The 17,082-nt window shown below is 36.6% G+C and overlaps 1 protein-coding gene and 1 pseudogene across 2 annotated transcripts; both read right to left on the bottom strand.

Annotated features, from left to right (window-relative positions):
* Positions 1-12,781: 12,781 nt before the first annotated feature.
* On the bottom strand, positions 12,782-14,214 carry LOC122145426 (annotated as a pseudogene).
* A 9-nt stretch (positions 14,215-14,223) lies between these two features.
* Positions 14,224-16,862, bottom strand: LOC109072983. 2 transcript variants are annotated; one of them, XR_006160323.1, is made up of 9 exons: positions 16,480-16,862; positions 15,497-15,567; positions 15,233-15,409; positions 15,081-15,142; positions 14,912-14,998; positions 14,783-14,824; positions 14,540-14,714; positions 14,346-14,460; positions 14,224-14,266 (listed from the first exon to the last, which is right to left on the bottom strand). XR_006160323.1 is itself a non-coding variant. In XM_042759217.1 (9 exons), exons 1-7 carry the CDS (start codon positions 16,635-16,637, stop codon positions 14,547-14,549), a joined length of 765 nt encoding a protein of 254 aa, XP_042615151.1. In that variant the 5' UTR covers positions 16,638-16,862; the 3' UTR covers positions 14,289-14,326; positions 14,425-14,460; positions 14,540-14,546. The 2 variants fall into 2 exon arrangements, 1 of the variants encoding a protein (XP_042615151.1); XM_042759217.1 differs by lacking the exon at positions 14,224-14,266 and adding an exon at positions 14,289-14,326 and having other exon boundaries at positions 14,425-14,460.
* Positions 16,863-17,082: the final 220 nt, after the last annotated feature.

The following is a 17,082-nucleotide window of genomic DNA, read 5'->3' as shown; positions in this document are numbered from 1 at the left end:
GCAGCCTGTGGTTGCCAGAATACTTTTGTAAAAAAATACACTTGTAAAAAAAAAAGGTCTGTAGTTTTTTACAAAATAATTTTGGCAGCTGTGGTTGCCAGAATACTTTTGTAAAAAAAAATACAAGAAAAACTGTAAACACAATTACGGCCAAAAACTGTAAATTTTACAGTATAAAACTGTTATTTACAAACAAGAAAATTTTAATGAAAACCAGTAAATTCAAACAACGCACACTTGCTATTAAAATCATGTTTTGTACCATTTAACATACTGACAACCACCATAATAATATGCAGGTGGTAAAAGAGAAAAGCCACATGAAGAATCGCAAGTTCAATCACAAGTAGCTTCGCCACACAAGCCAGAGAAGTTTTTCATTAATATATAGAAGGTGCACAAAGTCATTCATGCAAACACAAAAACCAAACCATCATGGTGACACACGATAACTTGAAAACAATTCAATAAAATTTCATTAAACAGCAGAAGATGTAAAATAAAGCCCAAATGTACAACTGATAACAAAAAACTATTAAAAAACATGATATTTAAACAAAATACTTTCAAATGTGGAGAGTCACACAGGGGATTCTGGGAATATCAGTTTACAGTTTTTGACTGTAAATTATCATTGATTTGTTCTTTTTTTATTTCTAAAACTGTAAAATTAACAGCATGTTACTGTAAAATTACATGGAAATGTCTGGTTAGATCTTTTACAGTTTTTCCCTGTATATAGTACAAGGAACTTACTGTTAACCTATTAACACTTTTTTTTTTGTAGCGTTTTTACAAAATTGTACAGTTAAAATGACAACTTAGTATTTTACAGTGTATGTTACATATTGCAATGATCTATCTGCAGAAGAAGGCGGCTTGTCAAAGTATTCAGTCACCATAGCAACTGTGGGTCCATTTTTTTTTTTTTTTTTTTTTTTTGGGAGGGGGGGGTCCAGATGACCAGTGAACAAATAAGAATGGCTTGATTTTCCTCGTATGCAAATATATCTCATTTGTGGATGCACTTTAGGGAAACATAATATCCCCATAATATCTCTTGCACACATATATCATTTTTTTCACAAACTGGGAAAGGAATATACTCTTACCTTTTTTCCCTCTCTCATTTTTCCTAACTAAGAAGACAGAAATACATTTCTGTCTAAAAAAAATCACAAACATGTTAAATAAAACAACAACAAAACAACAACAACAAAAAGTTACTTGTTTATGCAGCTGTTTCTTCTTTGTCAGACAAAAAAAAATTCCCATCACATTAATTTAAGCGTTGTACTTATGTTGTTCTCTGGTTGATCACAAAATGCTTGAAGATATAGAGGTTAAATGTGAAATGTTTTGACAGACTCTAGTAAAGCTAATATAATGGATGCAAACAGGAAATATCACTAAGCTGCGCATTTCTACCTCCACAGGCAACATGCATTTGGGGTCATAATCATCCCCAGCCGAAGAAATAAACACACACCACAATTGAATTTGGACTCTCCAGGGCCTCATGGTTTTTATACTCGTACAAACTGTATTTTTCGATTGCCTATACCAACCCTACAACTTAAATTAAACCTTCTTTCAGGAAAACCTACGCGCAATTTTTGAATGTCAAAAACAAACAGTTTTTGTAATGTTTTTTCAGAGCCTTGTTTTACGGGGAACACAGGAAGTGTCCCTCATAAACCATGTTTACATTGTAGTTAACAAGTAATTATATGCATATGTGTCCTCACAGAAACCATATATACCAACAACACACACACACAACTCTCTGAAGGTCAAGGTGTTTATGATTGGGCTCCTTGGCATAGAAGTGACACAGAAACTGTTTGTAGGAGTATAACATATCACGTTTAAAAAAAACATACATATTTTCTGTTTTATTTTTATCATAAGATTTAAAGAATAAAACAAAACATTGTAGGAGATTTCCGAATTTCTATTCCTGCTACATACAGCGGAAATACTTTATTTATATTCTTTTTACAAGTATTTTTTTTTTTCTTAACAAGAAGCACTGTAAGTAGTACCATCACAAACCCATATAGAATCTAATGATTTCACAAGGACCTTGATAAACATTGTACGGAATGGATTTCCAATTATATTACATGGTAATTCAAGATACTACGGTCACATTGTCTATTTGGATGGACTCCAAGTCATGTACTTTGGAGAAAATGTGAACACCATTAAAGCTCACTGTACTGACCACAGAGCTGATTTAAAACTCAGAATAAACCAATGGATTATACCCACTGGTTCTATCCACCTGAAGTGTCCCCAGAATTGTTGTGATGAATTACAAGGAGATCAGTGAGGGAGTGATCTATATATATTCTATTCATATTTACATCTAGAGACTGAAAAAGGGAAACTTTTTAAAGAGTGTTTAATGCTTTAGCTTGATTGTAACACTCTAAGAGAAGCAGGATTTGTATTCAGGTGCTTGATTCCACGAATGGCTTTTTATCTCTCACAATCCGTAGATGCAGAGAGTTTTAAAATCAGCAACATCTTATATATTTAAGATTTGAGCTCCCCAGAACTAGCTAAGAAACTTTAACACTATAAGCAAGAGCACTTTTTTTTTCTTACATTAGAGAAGTAATAATAAATAAATAAATGAGAGATGGATAAAAACAAAAGCCTAAAACTGATCACTTCCACAATCTAAGCAGTTTTCCAGTCCAACATCATACAATATGAAAGGTTACACTAAAACAAGAAATGATGCTTGGAAACAAATCAGCAGTAAACACACATAGGAGTAAAGTCTCAGTCTTTGGCTCCTAAGTTTGTAGATGGGGAATATCAGCGTAAACATATTTACTAGGGCTTTGGCTAAAAACACTGAAGCTCATTAAACTTTGAGGCCCCTTACCAGATAATTTCCTGCAACATGGCCCAACACCCCTCATGCTCAGAATTATCACTACTGGTGTATGAACAACTTAGCCAAAAATTATATCTCTGTGATACTATTTTTGATGTTAGTGGAAATACATTTAAAATGCAATTTTACATTTAAAATGCAATTTAATTGCGCTTGATAATTTCTGTTTCACCACTGAAAGGATTTCCATCTCAAGCTTGATTCAGACAGTCCTTAAAATTATTGACTCCCTGATTGGGGAGGCTGATTGAGGCAGCACCCGTAGATTAATTAGAAAAACACTATAAGCATTCTAAATAAAGTTCCTTAGGACTTTTTTATTTTGGCTTATTTATTTCTAGTTCTAGTCCACAACTAGCTTACAGTTGCCAGAAACTTGTTCTACTAATTAGTCTCGTTAAAAGGTGAACTCAGACTGAACTGGGAATAGCACTTTTCACCATACTACCCTTACTCTTTCTGCCATATCTTTATTTGATGTAAAGAGTAGTATGCTATTCCTGAATCTTTTTGCAATAATATTTTGGCGGCCTTGAATGTGGCTTTAAAAATGCTTCAATGATGGATTAGTTTCTTACAAAGCATGCATCTTTTCAATCCACAAGACATTAGTGGTGGACTGAGAAGAGAAAGAAAGTCATTCCATAGAATTCTCTAAAAGTTGGCAGCATCCTGAATGACATTTTCATTAGCAGACAGTAGATAAGACTCTTGCTTAAATAGTCTATTGCTTACTTAGTCTAAAAGAAGCTTACTGCATTTAATTCCAATGACATGCACACCCTACAAGGCACTATAAAAATATTTTTAATCCAGCAGAAATTCTAATCCTTTTCATCACTTTTGAATAATCTGCACATATTGGTTTGTCGTGCCTTAAGGTTGGATTTAGCATATTATTAAGGATATCATTATCACCAATTTGACTAAGGCACAGTACTGGAGTACTTTGAACTGGAAAAAAAGGTAGAAGAAGAAAAAGCAAAGCAAAGAAAGATATGCTAAATATTTTGAGGTTTATCTTTGGAGACCAGCAAAGTCATTTCTTCACACACACCTGAATCTTTTTCTTTCATCAGCTGAAATGTCAATAAATCATTCCCTGTACGACTCCGCGCGGATGTAGAAGGTGACATAAATACACCAGTGAGAGGCAGCAGTGCACTAATATGTTGCTAATGTACAACAAAACAATAGAAGAAGAAGAAGAAGAAGAACCCACCATTATGGTGATTATTCAATTTTATTATTATAATATTTTTTTCCTATTGATGCAACAGTGCAACATGAAATCACAGTTATATGGTTTCAAGGAAGGGAAATAATAAATAGGTTACTTTAAAAAGATGACTTAACTTTTAATTAATCATTAGCTAGTTCTGGCGGTTCTCAATTTATTCAGTTCTCGCGACCCCTACTCTGCACATTTTGTATGTTTTCTCTTACATGCTTTAGGCGTTTGTTCTATTGAATGTAAGTACTTGGCCGAAGTGGACATCACAGGATATTCCGCCGCGGTTCCCGGTCTAAACTAGATAAGCTAATCTAAAAGATTCCATTCAAAGTGCATTGGGGTGTGTGGGGGCGTGAATTGGTATTGCTTTTTATTTACAGAGGTATGTGATCACACATTCTGTCCGTCGCATGTAAAGGCGTTGTGCGAAGCGCAAATCTGCATGACTGTAGATGTTCCTTGAATTGAAGTAAACTTCAATAGATTTAGGGCTACAACGAACACTGTGTAGGGACCATATCAATGGGGAACACAGTTCATGCATGGGATCTCACCTCTAACAGGCTGATTACCTGAAACGATTGTGTTAACAAAGAGAGACAATGCAAAATATGTAGTAGCTGGGGAATGTGGAGACTGGAATTGAGAATCCGGCTTTTGAGCTAGCGTGTATTTAAGCAAGTTGATTTATGAGCTTTACAATTTTATTGTTTTCAGAAACACCTTGTAAAACTTTTTATTTGGGTTTGATACAATCTTTATTATTTGTAGCAATATCTTTGTACTGGACCATTCTCACATGGTCCACACACATCACTTCACTCAGTTCATTTCAGCACGCTAAACACAACAATGGTAACAATTAAATTTTATTTATTTTATTTATTGTAACAATAGCCATTTTATTTGCTTTTTTTAAAAATTGACAAATAAAAAAACAACAACAATAAGAACAAAGCAAGTGCATTGTTTATTCATGCATAGTATTACATTCCTGGGAGTTAGTAAGTCAAAGAGAGTAAACCTGTAAGTAAATTATAAAGTACTCCCCTGCAGTTCTTTTGTTGTTACTAGAACTCTCGTATAGGTGAACTATAGCATTTGTCAGTACAACATACTATTCCTATTTCACGTTACTTTGGCAATTGGTTTGCGTATGCTTTTTTAAGGTAAAGCCTGACTAATTAGATTTACAGTGCATGAGTGTTTAGAATTCTAAAGAGCCCAATGTGTCAAATGTGGATTTACAGAGAATAGGCTTTGCTTTAAAATATGTTCATTTGAAAAAAAAACACACCAGAATCAAAAGCAAATGTGAATCATTATGTGTTTAAAACAATAGCTGGTGGCTACAAAATAAAGAGAATGTTTACAACTTCAGTTTTATTCCTGCCTTGCCTCAGGGATAAGGATCAGTGCAGACATCCATGGAGGTGCACACGTACACATCCTGCAAAGAAGACATCATTCATCTGGCCTGATTCTGAGCCACGTTCCCACTGTTTTCACTTAAGTTTTATCACAGAATACAAACCCATAGGGAAAAAGAAAAAAAAGAAAGAAAGAAAAAGAAATGTAATTTGAAGAATGTAAAAGTAATTTTATGGCTTTCAATATACAGAACTATCAGTACAGGCTCTTTTTAATGCTTATAATTGCTTTCTTTTCCCACACTATTGTATTTCCATCAATTATAATTTCAGATGCACTTGTCTGAATGTATGTTTATATACTATGTGTTGTAGGCAAAGGGTGACTACTCGTTTGTATTTTTTATATTTAAAAAAAAATTATCAGTGTGGAGATAGCTCCTCTGTTGAAATTCTGTCCCCCTCATTAGGATACATGTTTTGTAACACTGACAGATTTAAAATCTCTGTTATATTGCTTCAAAATCATACCAGCAGGTGATTCTAATAAGTAAGAAAAATGGACTGTATATTCACATGCCTCGCTTTCTCAGTGTGATGCTGAAATATATTTTCTGGTTTCTCAGCACATTCCCTCTGTAGCCATAATCATTGCAGTAGAAGACCAGATAAAACGGTAGCTAACCATAATCCCTTAGTTCAAACAACAAGGTCGGGATACAGCGGTAATGGGCACAATTGATTTACTCAAGCACTTTTCTTTGGGTTTCTGTGTTAAGTCAGCCCTAGCCGCTTTCAGTGTGCAGACAGGGTCATAAATAAAGTGACTTTTTTACCATTGTGCCATAAGTAAAGTCTGAGTCAGAGGAAAGATACTCTGATCGTCAATTACTTTAGTCACAGTCGCTTGTTGTCGCAGATACCAATCATGTAGGTTGTACAAATGTTCATATTTAATTTCCTATTTGACATTACGCCCCCAAAACATGATATCCTTCCCCTTTAATTTCATGTATTCAGATAAAGTGGGCTAATGACTTCCTCTAAGCCCAGAAGAGCTGGAAATACAATGGTCAGGGCAGCAGTCCAACCAAAAGGGCACTGCATTGAAGTTCTTTTGTCCCATGAGCAGACCGTTTAGTGGAAAGGAAATCTGAGGAGACAGCATTAGATTCAGTCTAATCACATCTAAGAGCTTGTTACGCAAGAAACCAAAGTCATCTGAGACAATCTGAGGAAGATATAATCAGATTTTTCAGAGAATAATCTATGGGAAAAAACAGATCTTCTGCATGACGTTCAGTGTTTTGTTAAGAGATCCCACAATGTGTTGAGCAACCACCTTCGAGTAACAGAATATCAGGTATGTGAGAGAGTGAGAAGTTGTGAGTAAGAGAAGCATAAGTGGGTAATGTAGGGTGTTAAATCTTGTAAACATACACGTATGTGTGTGCATACTTCACTTAGTTCATGGGAACATCTTTAATAGAAACCTCTGGAGTCTGTTGGCTGTCCAGAATTGCTCAAATAAGCAGCAAGATGAGGCAAAGCAAATGCCAAGTTCAGTCTATACTAATACCATCTATAATCACAGGAACAACAAACTGCATATTTGTAATCACAGTGCCTACGGCAAACACATATTAAACAGAGGCTCCATTTACACAGGCGGACATATGAGAACATGTACTGTATGTGCCAAGTCTGACCGGATGGGTTATTTAAAGACATCATTCCATGACTGAAGAGGAGAAGTGTCAAATCAGGAGAAGCTTGAAACAAGATGTTGGCCAAGGTGAAGAGGGACGTGTGCGAATGAGTGAGTGTATTGAGGAGGCAAAAGCCTAGAACGGGAGGTGGTAAATTATTAAAATGTAATTAAAAACAAAGTCAGAGAGAATGTTCAGTAAACTCTTTCAGCTGTACAAAAAGATTTGCCTATGGGTGGTTGAATAAAGCAGCATGAGATTGCAGATGTTATGGCTCCAAATTTATCAATGTGTGTTTCATACCACCTTATTCCTACATCACACGACGCTTGCATAAATTATGGGCGTAACTCTCAGCAAACTTTTAAATATTAACTATTGTGAATAAACTTTTTCAAGGGTTTTTTTTTTTTTTTTAAGTATTTACACCCACAAGATCTAGTGTGGCAAAACAAGCTGATGTCATTTTCTGTCAACCATCAAATGATACATCTTGATGCACCAATATAAGGTCAGCCATGCAGTAGGTCTACACTGTACAATGTTACTGTTAAATGTCTTGACTTTTTCAGAGAAACCACATTTTCTTTTCACCTCTCTGCAATGTACTTGTTTTAATTTAGCACACACTTTTCAAGTTGACATAGAAATGATGAGAAATTCAAACACAAGCAATAAATCATATAGAGTCAGCAATATTAGCAGTGCCAAAGACTCTAAAAGTGCAATACAATGCAATCACAAAACTGTAGAAAAGCAAGAGGACTGTATATTAAATGATTAGTTTAGTGCTCACAGGGGAGTTGTGGTTTCAGACATTGAGAGGCAGAAAAATCCTTGAAATGAAATTAAAAAACATATTGAAAGGAGCAGTAAAAAAAATATCACCTGAGGCTTCTCACAGTCTTCTTCACAGAACATGTCTGGACTGATTTAAAGACTATAAAGACTGAAACATAATTTAGAGAAACTCTGCTGACATTTGCATGATAACATTAAAGCTCCATTTTCTTCAAGAATATTTTTTTATTTTTTTCAGCAGAGCTGTGATGATAGCCAGTCTGACTCCTGCTGAGTGCTCCCGATATGTGGCAAAGAAAATCTTAGCACCTTGGAATGACTCACGGTATTTATTTATTTATTTCTTTTTCATTTAGAATGTTTCAATAGTCTGGTTTAAAAGAGCTACACCGTGTATGACGCTGTGTTTCGTTGACAAAGTGAGACTACTTTGTTTGGCATTCCAAAAGAGGACACACTAGAAATCATTGGTTACGTTGTATTCACAACACTTTTCCAGAAAGGTTTGACCCAAATATTCAGATGTGTGCAATGCATTTTATGAAGGACTTTTTCCTGATCCTGGGGGAGTAGACTACAATGCCCTGGCTGTTCTGATTTACAGTCTGTAAGTACGTTTACATATTTAAATAATTTGCCACTGAAGATTAAATAATTCAAAAAATGGGCCCTTTTTGAAAAGACAGCTCTTCTAAATGAAATCTTCTATCTCTATTTTTTTCTTATAAATGTGTATTTGAAATACTTAATTAGCATATATATTTAGTTAAATTGACTGAATAAGTGCTTTTTGTGCTGCACACAAACAAAGAGCCATTGAAATGACCTTGTATTACTATAACTGTAATGTATATCTATGTACCATCCTTACAGTTTATTGAGTCTTATGTGATGGTATCATATTGCCATTCCAGGCATTGAAAGTATATATTGATTATTCTAATTCTTTCCATTGAAAGTGAACTTTTATATCCTGAGTTTGGACAAATGAACATGTATGCACACACACACACACACACACACACAAACACACACATGTACACACACACACACACACACACACACACACACACACACACACACACACACACACACACAAACACATAAGCATGTGGTTAATGACACTAAATAAGACCCTTGCCAATTAAATTACTCTTGCAATCACTATGAGTGCAGAGGGGGAAAAAATGCCAAAAAACAATCCAATGAATGAAAAAGCTGCCACTCAAACTTAAACAGCGTATAGATGTGCAAGTTTCATATAATAAACTGGGGGTCTCCAAACTCAGTCCTGGAGCTCCAGTGTCCTGCAGAGTTTAGCTTCAACTTGCTTCAACACACCTGGAAGTTTCTAATATGCCTAGTAAGACCTTAATTAGCTGGTTCAGGTGTGTTTAATTGGGGTTTGAGCTAAACTCTACAGGACACTGGTCCTCCAGGACCGAGTTTGGAGACCCCTGTTATAAACTTTACCATCATTCCACAATCAAATAAAGCAGGCTCTACAACTGGCCCTATTTGTCAAAAGCTCTGCAAATGCATCAGGATGAAGTTTTGTGAGTGAGTTAGTGGGTTCTCTCTCACACTTGCTGCTGTGCCCATGTACTTTGTGAGATGTTCCTGGCAGTAGCTTGTGCCAGCTGCTTTGAAGACGGACTCTGTCTTAGTGTTGTTGTGTTTTTTTTTCTTTCGCCTACAAGCTTAATGCCTCTCGGGTCCACCGACGGGAAATAAGGGAATCACGATGGCGCGGCAGGGGCCACCTGCCATCAGCCTAGCAGAGAGCTGATTCAATTTCACCCACTTCAACACTGACTGTGACATGCTAAAATGTCCCTCTGGACTCGGGTAGCTCATCCTGGTTGCGAATCACGACCAAATTTCTGATGATTTCATGCTTTTCTCAAAAATCTGGATAGTCCAACAAAAACAGCTTGAATGTGGGATTATGCAGGAACATTGTTTATTTATTTACTTATGTGTTCTGCAACTCAACATGCTGTTATTTTAACTGTTTATACTGCCAAATTTAAAAACACAAATATAATTAAATCCAAAAATTTAAATGATAAATAAATACAACTTTTCAAGAATTATGTGCACTGACTACATGGTTACACAGTTTGATTGATATTATATAATATGATATTAAACACCTATTAAACACCATGTTATGTAGCTAATGTCAAATTGTGGCCAAATATTGAAATATCTAAATAAATAAATAATCTGAGACCACTTTCCTCCAGTTAATCTGTAATAGAAGTAACTCTTCTGTACCCTTAGAAACCGTGTAAATAATCATTAAACATTAAAGCTGTTCCACCATACAGGCCAAATTAAAAATAATAAAATAAAATAAAATAAACCATTGTGGAGCTATATGGCAATAATTGATCATTTTGACTATTTCTCAAAAGGTTTGAATTTCACGTTGAGCTAATTCCTGTAGGTGTAATTAAAACAGAAGTTGAGAACCTCTGTGATCTGACAGATTTGGGTCATGCAGGAGTCTTTGCTTTGACTGAGCACAACTTGTTTGTGCTCCCATCCCGTCCATCGTCTCAGGGGATACATTATGTTTCAGATTAAAAGAATTCAAAAACTTGATTGGTTGCTGCCCTTTGATTATAATATACTGTAAATAGACTATATGTTTAACAGACAGTGTTTATTCTGTGAGTAAGATGCTTCAAAGCCTCCAGACTTCTGAGTTCTTAGTTTACACAAGGTCATTAATAACACTTTATAAGCTTTTTACCTAACTTGATTTAGCTTTATAAGGACATTTTATCTGTCATTTAGTACTTATTCTATAATGGACGAGAGGTTCAAGAGAGAATAATGAAAGATATTTGATTTAAACTGCATATTCTGTTGTTGCACAAGCTGTAATGTGCCTTTAGAAGGAATACAATACAGACAAAATGGTGTAGCATTTAATTTTCTTATTCTTATTAGCTGGGAGTCATTTAAATATTATGACTTCTGAATAAATGACTTAATTCTAGCTGCTCACAAAGAGCATGTGAAAGTAGTATATTATGACAACAGTAAAAAATACGCTAATAATTGGACTAAAATCTTACTTATTCCTGCACTTTGTAATTTGGTATAATTATGTGTCAGCTTCGCATTATGGATCTGATGGATGTTATTATTAGAACCTGGCTTTTGGACATAATGTACAACATTATCAAAGCCACTGAGTGCTAAGAGCGTCTCAGTAAGGTCACCATGGAAAGGAGGGTGTGTGAATCAACCAGTACAATTCCATTATTTCTTCCACACCTATAGCCTACATGCAGAGAACAGAAAACCATTGATCCTGCAAACAATTCTCACGTGCACAGACACACACTGGCAGAAAACTGGATGGATATTGTCTATTTTTACAAAATATTTTTTACACAAGTTAAAAATCCAAGAGATGTGTGAGTTGTTCATACATTACAGTGCTAAAATCCTACTCTTTAGTATCCTACTTCATCAGTAGCTTAAATATAAGTGCATACCTTAAACAAGATACACCTAAATATGAAATATTTGCTAAAACTGCAAGGTATTAGGTCTTGTTCTCAGAGAATGTTCCTTTTATATAAATGTATTTATGATATTTAATACATTATTATATACATTTCTAGAGTATATTAAATGTCACCATTTTTTTGTTTGTTGTCAGATATAGATATGTGCCTGCCAATATAGTAGTGTTTTTTTGTTTTTGTTGTTGTTGTTGTTGTTGTTTGTGTTGTGTGTTTGGTGGGTTGTTGTTTGTTGTCAGAACTTGTCTCCCGTCGGTATATCTTGGTGATCCTGGCTCAATTGATCCCTAATCCGGTTGCACCAAAGCTGGATAGGGGGCAGGAGGATATGTTATGGTATAAATTACCATGGAGATTTATTCTGTGGAGCTAGCCTGCTCCAGACCAGGCTAAATTCCAGGATCTATTTAATCTCATCCCTAATGTCAGTCAGCAGTCGCCACAAATGGAAACCAATAGTTATTTCGCTGCTCACTATACATTGTTATCACATATAACTAGACCCACTGTCATTATTTAAACATTTGTGATCATTAATTTCAATCATTTTGGATAAATAATGATTTTTAGATGATGTTGCTATCATTAGATAATTTACAGTTTCCCATAGACTATAAGGCTATATATAAAATGATAGAATATTAGGGCCACAGAGGGAAAAAAAGACAAGTCATAATATTGTAACCAGTTGTTTTAAAGGAGGACAGTTGTTAAAATGACAGATGTGGGGCATTTCGTGAAATTGTACTTCAGTATGGTTTCATAAACTGAGACATGCTGATGTGCCAGAATATGAAGTATCACATTGTCATAACTATCAAAACTGTAAAAAGAATGTTGCTTTTCTGCAGAAAGAACCAGCCTCATAAATTTATGACTTTATCCTTTTTTCCTCAGTGGGGCCCTAGTACTCTGTCATATAAACAAATACACATTCCATATGAATATAAAAACACAATGTGTAACATTATGTTCCTTTATTGAATAAGGACAAAAAGCAGGTAAACTATCAGCTCCTTTCGAAACTGAAGTCACAGTGACTCTACAAGATGGAAAGCACAGAATCAAAGCATATTATACAAAATGATACATACACATTCAAAAGGTCTGTATATAACACACCCTGCATGTCTGCACACTAAAATAAATGCAGGACAAATCGATACACATCAACTGAACAGACAAATGAATGGATGCAGTAGCCTCCTGCAGCCTTGTATTACACACAGTATACCGCACAAACATCATAAGAGGCCAAATTCGTAAAAAAAAACCAACCCAAAAAAACCCTATTTCCTCTGCCACAGCAGGACATTTTTTACCTAAATTGAAAGCACACATACTAACTAAAATAATTCAACACATATTGGTCCCTCAGCAGCCGACCACTGTCGTCATCAGGGAAGATTGCCGGATTGTCCCAGTCCATGGCTGGTGGCACTCTGGGGGCCCTCTCCTTCCTCAGGCAGGCCACATTGTGGAGGACAGCACAAGCCACAGTAATATCACATGCCCTAACAGGGTTGACCCTTAATTTGTGAAGGCAGTGAAAGCGTGCCTTCAGGAGGCCAAAGGTCATTTCAACTCTGGCCCTGGTCCTGGCATGGGCATGGTTGTAGGCCTGCTGTGCTTCCTGGGGGTCTGTGAAAGGTGTCAGGAGAAAAGGCTGGCAGCCATACCCCCTGTCTCCCAGCAACACACCAGAGAATTCACCTGTCAACACAAAATCTCATCATTACTACCTCATAAACACAGTGATATTGACACAGCCATGATGGTTATAAATAGGGGTTGTGTGGCTTACCTTGTGATAGGCACTGATAGATTTCAGAGGCCCGAAAGATTCTGGAGTCATGGACTGAGCCAGGCCATTTTGCCACAACATTGCTGATCACACAGTCAGCATTGCAGACCATCTGAAATCATAAGATGAGGAATATTACACCAATCAATGCACATCATTGGCAATGCAGAGTGTTCGTCAATGGACAATATCAAAAAGTTATGTTCACCTGAACATTAATGCTGTGAAAGGATTTCCTATTCACAAAATCGGCCTCATGGGCACCTGAGGGGGCTTTTATCCTTATGTGTGTGCAGTCCACTGCACCAATGACATTGGGGAAACCTGTCACACAAAGTAATGAGTATCCTACTATGTGTTAACAGTTGTCCTGTAATTTGTAGATCCTCTTACCTGCAATCCTATAGAACTCCTCTTTCATGTCACAGAGTCTTCTGTGGCCAGGGAAGGAGATGAAGACATCTGCTAATGCTTTGATAGCCAGACACACACTCCTTATTGTGCGGCAAATTGTGGCCTTGTTCAGCTGTTCTGCATCCCCCACTGAGTACAGGAAGGCTCCACTTGCAAAAAAAGCGCAAGGCCACACAAACCATTTGCTCCACACTCAGTGCATGGCTCCGTGCAGTGCGGTGCTTAATCCTGGGCCCCAGTAGTCTGGATAGATACCGGATGCCATCTGCAGAAAACCTGTATCTTTCATATAGATGGTCATCAGGGAAGGCCAGTGGGTCCAACCGGTCCCTGAAGACCCTTTTCTCGCCTGAAGGCTCTCCTCAGCACAAGTGCTTCTTCATCCACCACATCTCGCAAGAATGGGCATGCCATTGTCAGAGCAGAAAGGAAACACACAATTTTGGGCCTTCATATAGGCTAGTGGCCACACCTGGTGCTGGGGGAGTGGGAAAAAGAGGCCGGGTGCCTTATAACGATGACTTGGTTGTACTGATTGCTGTGAAAATAAAAAATACCTTAGAAAGATGCCTCCGTCCTGTGTGCTCACAATAAGAGCTCATATGTCATGGCTCACTTGACTTTACGAGAATATACCTAATTTTTATTTTGAGCTGTGTCATCTTCTTGGAGCTGGGGGAGGAAAGAAAAATAATGATTAATACATTTGTGTTACAGTTAGCATACAGTGTACATTGAAGGAATATCTCACCTCCCTCTCAAGTTTTTTTTATTTCAAGGTCCAGTTTCCTAATTGTCCTCTTTTTTATTTCGGACTCCAGTGCAAGATTTTCTATCTTTTTCTTCTTGTACTGAATGTCTATGTCTGCCAGTTCTATTTGGCACCGGAGGTGGTTGCCATACAACTTTCTGATAGCTTGTGAGCTCTGTGAACACGATACAATTAGCGCAGCTCGAATTTGGCAGGATGTGGTGTCCTTTTATTAATACGCACTATGTTGCCAGGCTGGTTTTCCCACTGTATAGCATCTGGGTCCTGTAAAAGAAATTAGATTTTTTGATTTTGATGAGGACTCCTCACCATTGTAGAGTAAATAGTACTTTCACAGTCTTAACATGATACCTCATGCCTTCTGGAATCCACAGAGATGGTCTCCTCCTCATCATCGTCTCCATCATGTGCTGTTGCTGCTGCACTGGGGCTTTCACCCTATCACATTTAATCGGATTCATATTGAAGCTAGTAGACAAGACATGCCAGGCCTACAGTATGCCTTTGATGGAGTACTCACTGGATCAGCATCGTCTGGTGCTTGTGCTGGTGGCTCTAACAGGAACACAGTGCTGCCAGACACTGCAAGGCAATAGGTAAACCAAAGTCAGACAGTCCAAATTGATTCAATATGAATGTGGTTGTATTCCATGTAGAGATGGAAGGACATACCTTGAATGAAGCGGGTGGCATCTTGGGAGGAACCTATGCTCGTCTCTTTCCCCCCAGGGATCCCCTCTAAGACGGGCCTGCCTTTATTTAGCTCCAAGGCCATGTCCTCTGCTGGGGTAAGGTCAGCCTTTGGTGACCCACCACCCGTGCCTTGTCTGTGGGTATTCTTTTTCACTGCTAAAACAGTACAGACAATGTGTGAGCAGGCACCTTCTGGGTACAATATATGCTTGTGCTTTGTTAAATATTAGTCAGGGACCATACCATTCTGCAGAATGTTCTTGTATTTGATTTTGACCTGCTGCCATGTCCGTTTTGGCCCGTTCATGTTTAATCTACATCACACGCACACACACACATTCTTTATCACAAGAACATTTAATGGAGTCACACTGACAAAAATGACTTGGTATTTTTGTATTGTTTTCAGTAAAAATATAAAAAAAAAAAAACACTAAAGATGTATTTTCTTGATTTTCTAAATGACCTAGCAAAATAAGTATAGGTTTAGACCAAAAATATAAACTTCAAGTAAATGTGTGCTTAAAACAAGCAAAAAATTTAAATATCTGTCAATATAATAAGAAAAATTCTCTTGAAATAAGTTTACTTTTTCCATAAACACTTACTTTTAGAAAAGTTCTCTTGTTTCACTGGCAGAGTTTTTTGCTTATTTTCCTAGGTTATTTTGCTCTAGAAAATATTTAAGATTTTTTTTTTGATATTTTTTTTTTGACTGAAAACAAGACAAAAATACTAAGTAAGAAAGACATTTTTGCAGTGCAGTGAGTAACCGACCTTGGGTCCTTTGAAAGGCGCTATATAAATTAAAGTGATTTTTATTATAGCTCATCTATGTATTCAAGAAAATTTTATTTATATAGCACTTTTCACAATTGTTTCATTCTGTCAAAGCTGCTTTACATTAATAAAAGCAGGGGAAACACAAAAAAAACCGGTGGACAGCATAATAAGCAGAGTACAACGGCTAAGATTAAACCGTACTGAGCGTAGTAACGTAAAATAATAATGTAAGGCTTTAATAATAATAATATATCATAGCTTTATACAGTGTGATGGAGTTACGTTACACAATTTCACTCATATATGCAGTGCATTTCAATAAAAAAATTTAACCGTTTCATAATTACAGTACAACTGCGTTTTTGGAGATGTGAATTAAATATTTGATTTGTAATTGTGATGTTTCAGCGGAGCGGTGAGTGTGTAATTGTGCACTACCTTACGCATTCAGGCGGTCTGCAATACTTTGCCACGCTTTTTCTCTTTGCTTTATCACTGTGGCGGTGTTGCCTTTCTTCTTAATTATATCTTTTACCTCCTCGTATGCCTCCATGAGGATTTGTGTTTCCGACGGGGAAAAGTACGCGGCTCTAGTTGCCATGGTAAATCAGTTAATCTGTGATCTGTGGCGGGGTCTATTTGAGTGAGCCGTGAGCGCGCACCTATCCAGGATTGGTTTCACCTGGCTTAATGAATCCGTGTCTGCTCATCCTGGCTTGGTCTTTGTGCAACCAATTAAGCCTGGACGCACATGTTTTGGCTTTATTGAGCTCAGCTGAGTCATTTATCCCGGATGTCTTAATTCTACTTTTGTGCAACAGGCCCCTGGTGTTTTATTTTTGTGCGGCTAGTAATTAGTAGTTATCCTATTTCTGAGATCATAAGTGACTTTGCTTTAAACAATATTTTAAAATGTATATTGCTTTTTATTTAAAGAAGCATGCCAGTTTCTTTGGCTATTTAAAATATGAATATACTTGATTATTAAAATTTTGAATCAAACTAAAGATATTTAAAATTCTAAAACTATATTTCCAAATTGATGT

Source organism: Cyprinus carpio, chromosome A1 (genome assembly GCF_018340385.1).
Source record: "Cyprinus carpio isolate SPL01 chromosome A1, ASM1834038v1, whole genome shotgun sequence".
Lineage (NCBI taxonomy): Eukaryota > Metazoa > Chordata > Actinopteri > Cypriniformes > Cyprinidae > Cyprinus > Cyprinus carpio.
The sequence above is the reverse complement of the archived record's forward strand: the minus strand, read 5'-3'. Positions and strand labels throughout refer to the sequence as shown.

Excerpts from the sequence above, each read along its gene's own strand:
- LOC109072983 (XM_042759217.1), bottom strand. The coding sequence starts at position 16,637 with ATGGCAACTAGAGCCGCGTACTTTTCCCCGTCGGAAACACAAATCCTC. Across the intron at positions 15,410-15,496 it reads CAAGAACATTCTGCAGAATG|CAGTGAAAAAGAATACCCAC; the intron begins GTATGGTCCCTG and ends GTACTGTTTTAG. Across the intron at positions 14,715-14,782 it reads AAAACCAGCCTGGCAACATA|AGCTCACAAGCTATCAGAAA; the intron begins GTGCGTATTAAT and ends TCGTGTTCACAG.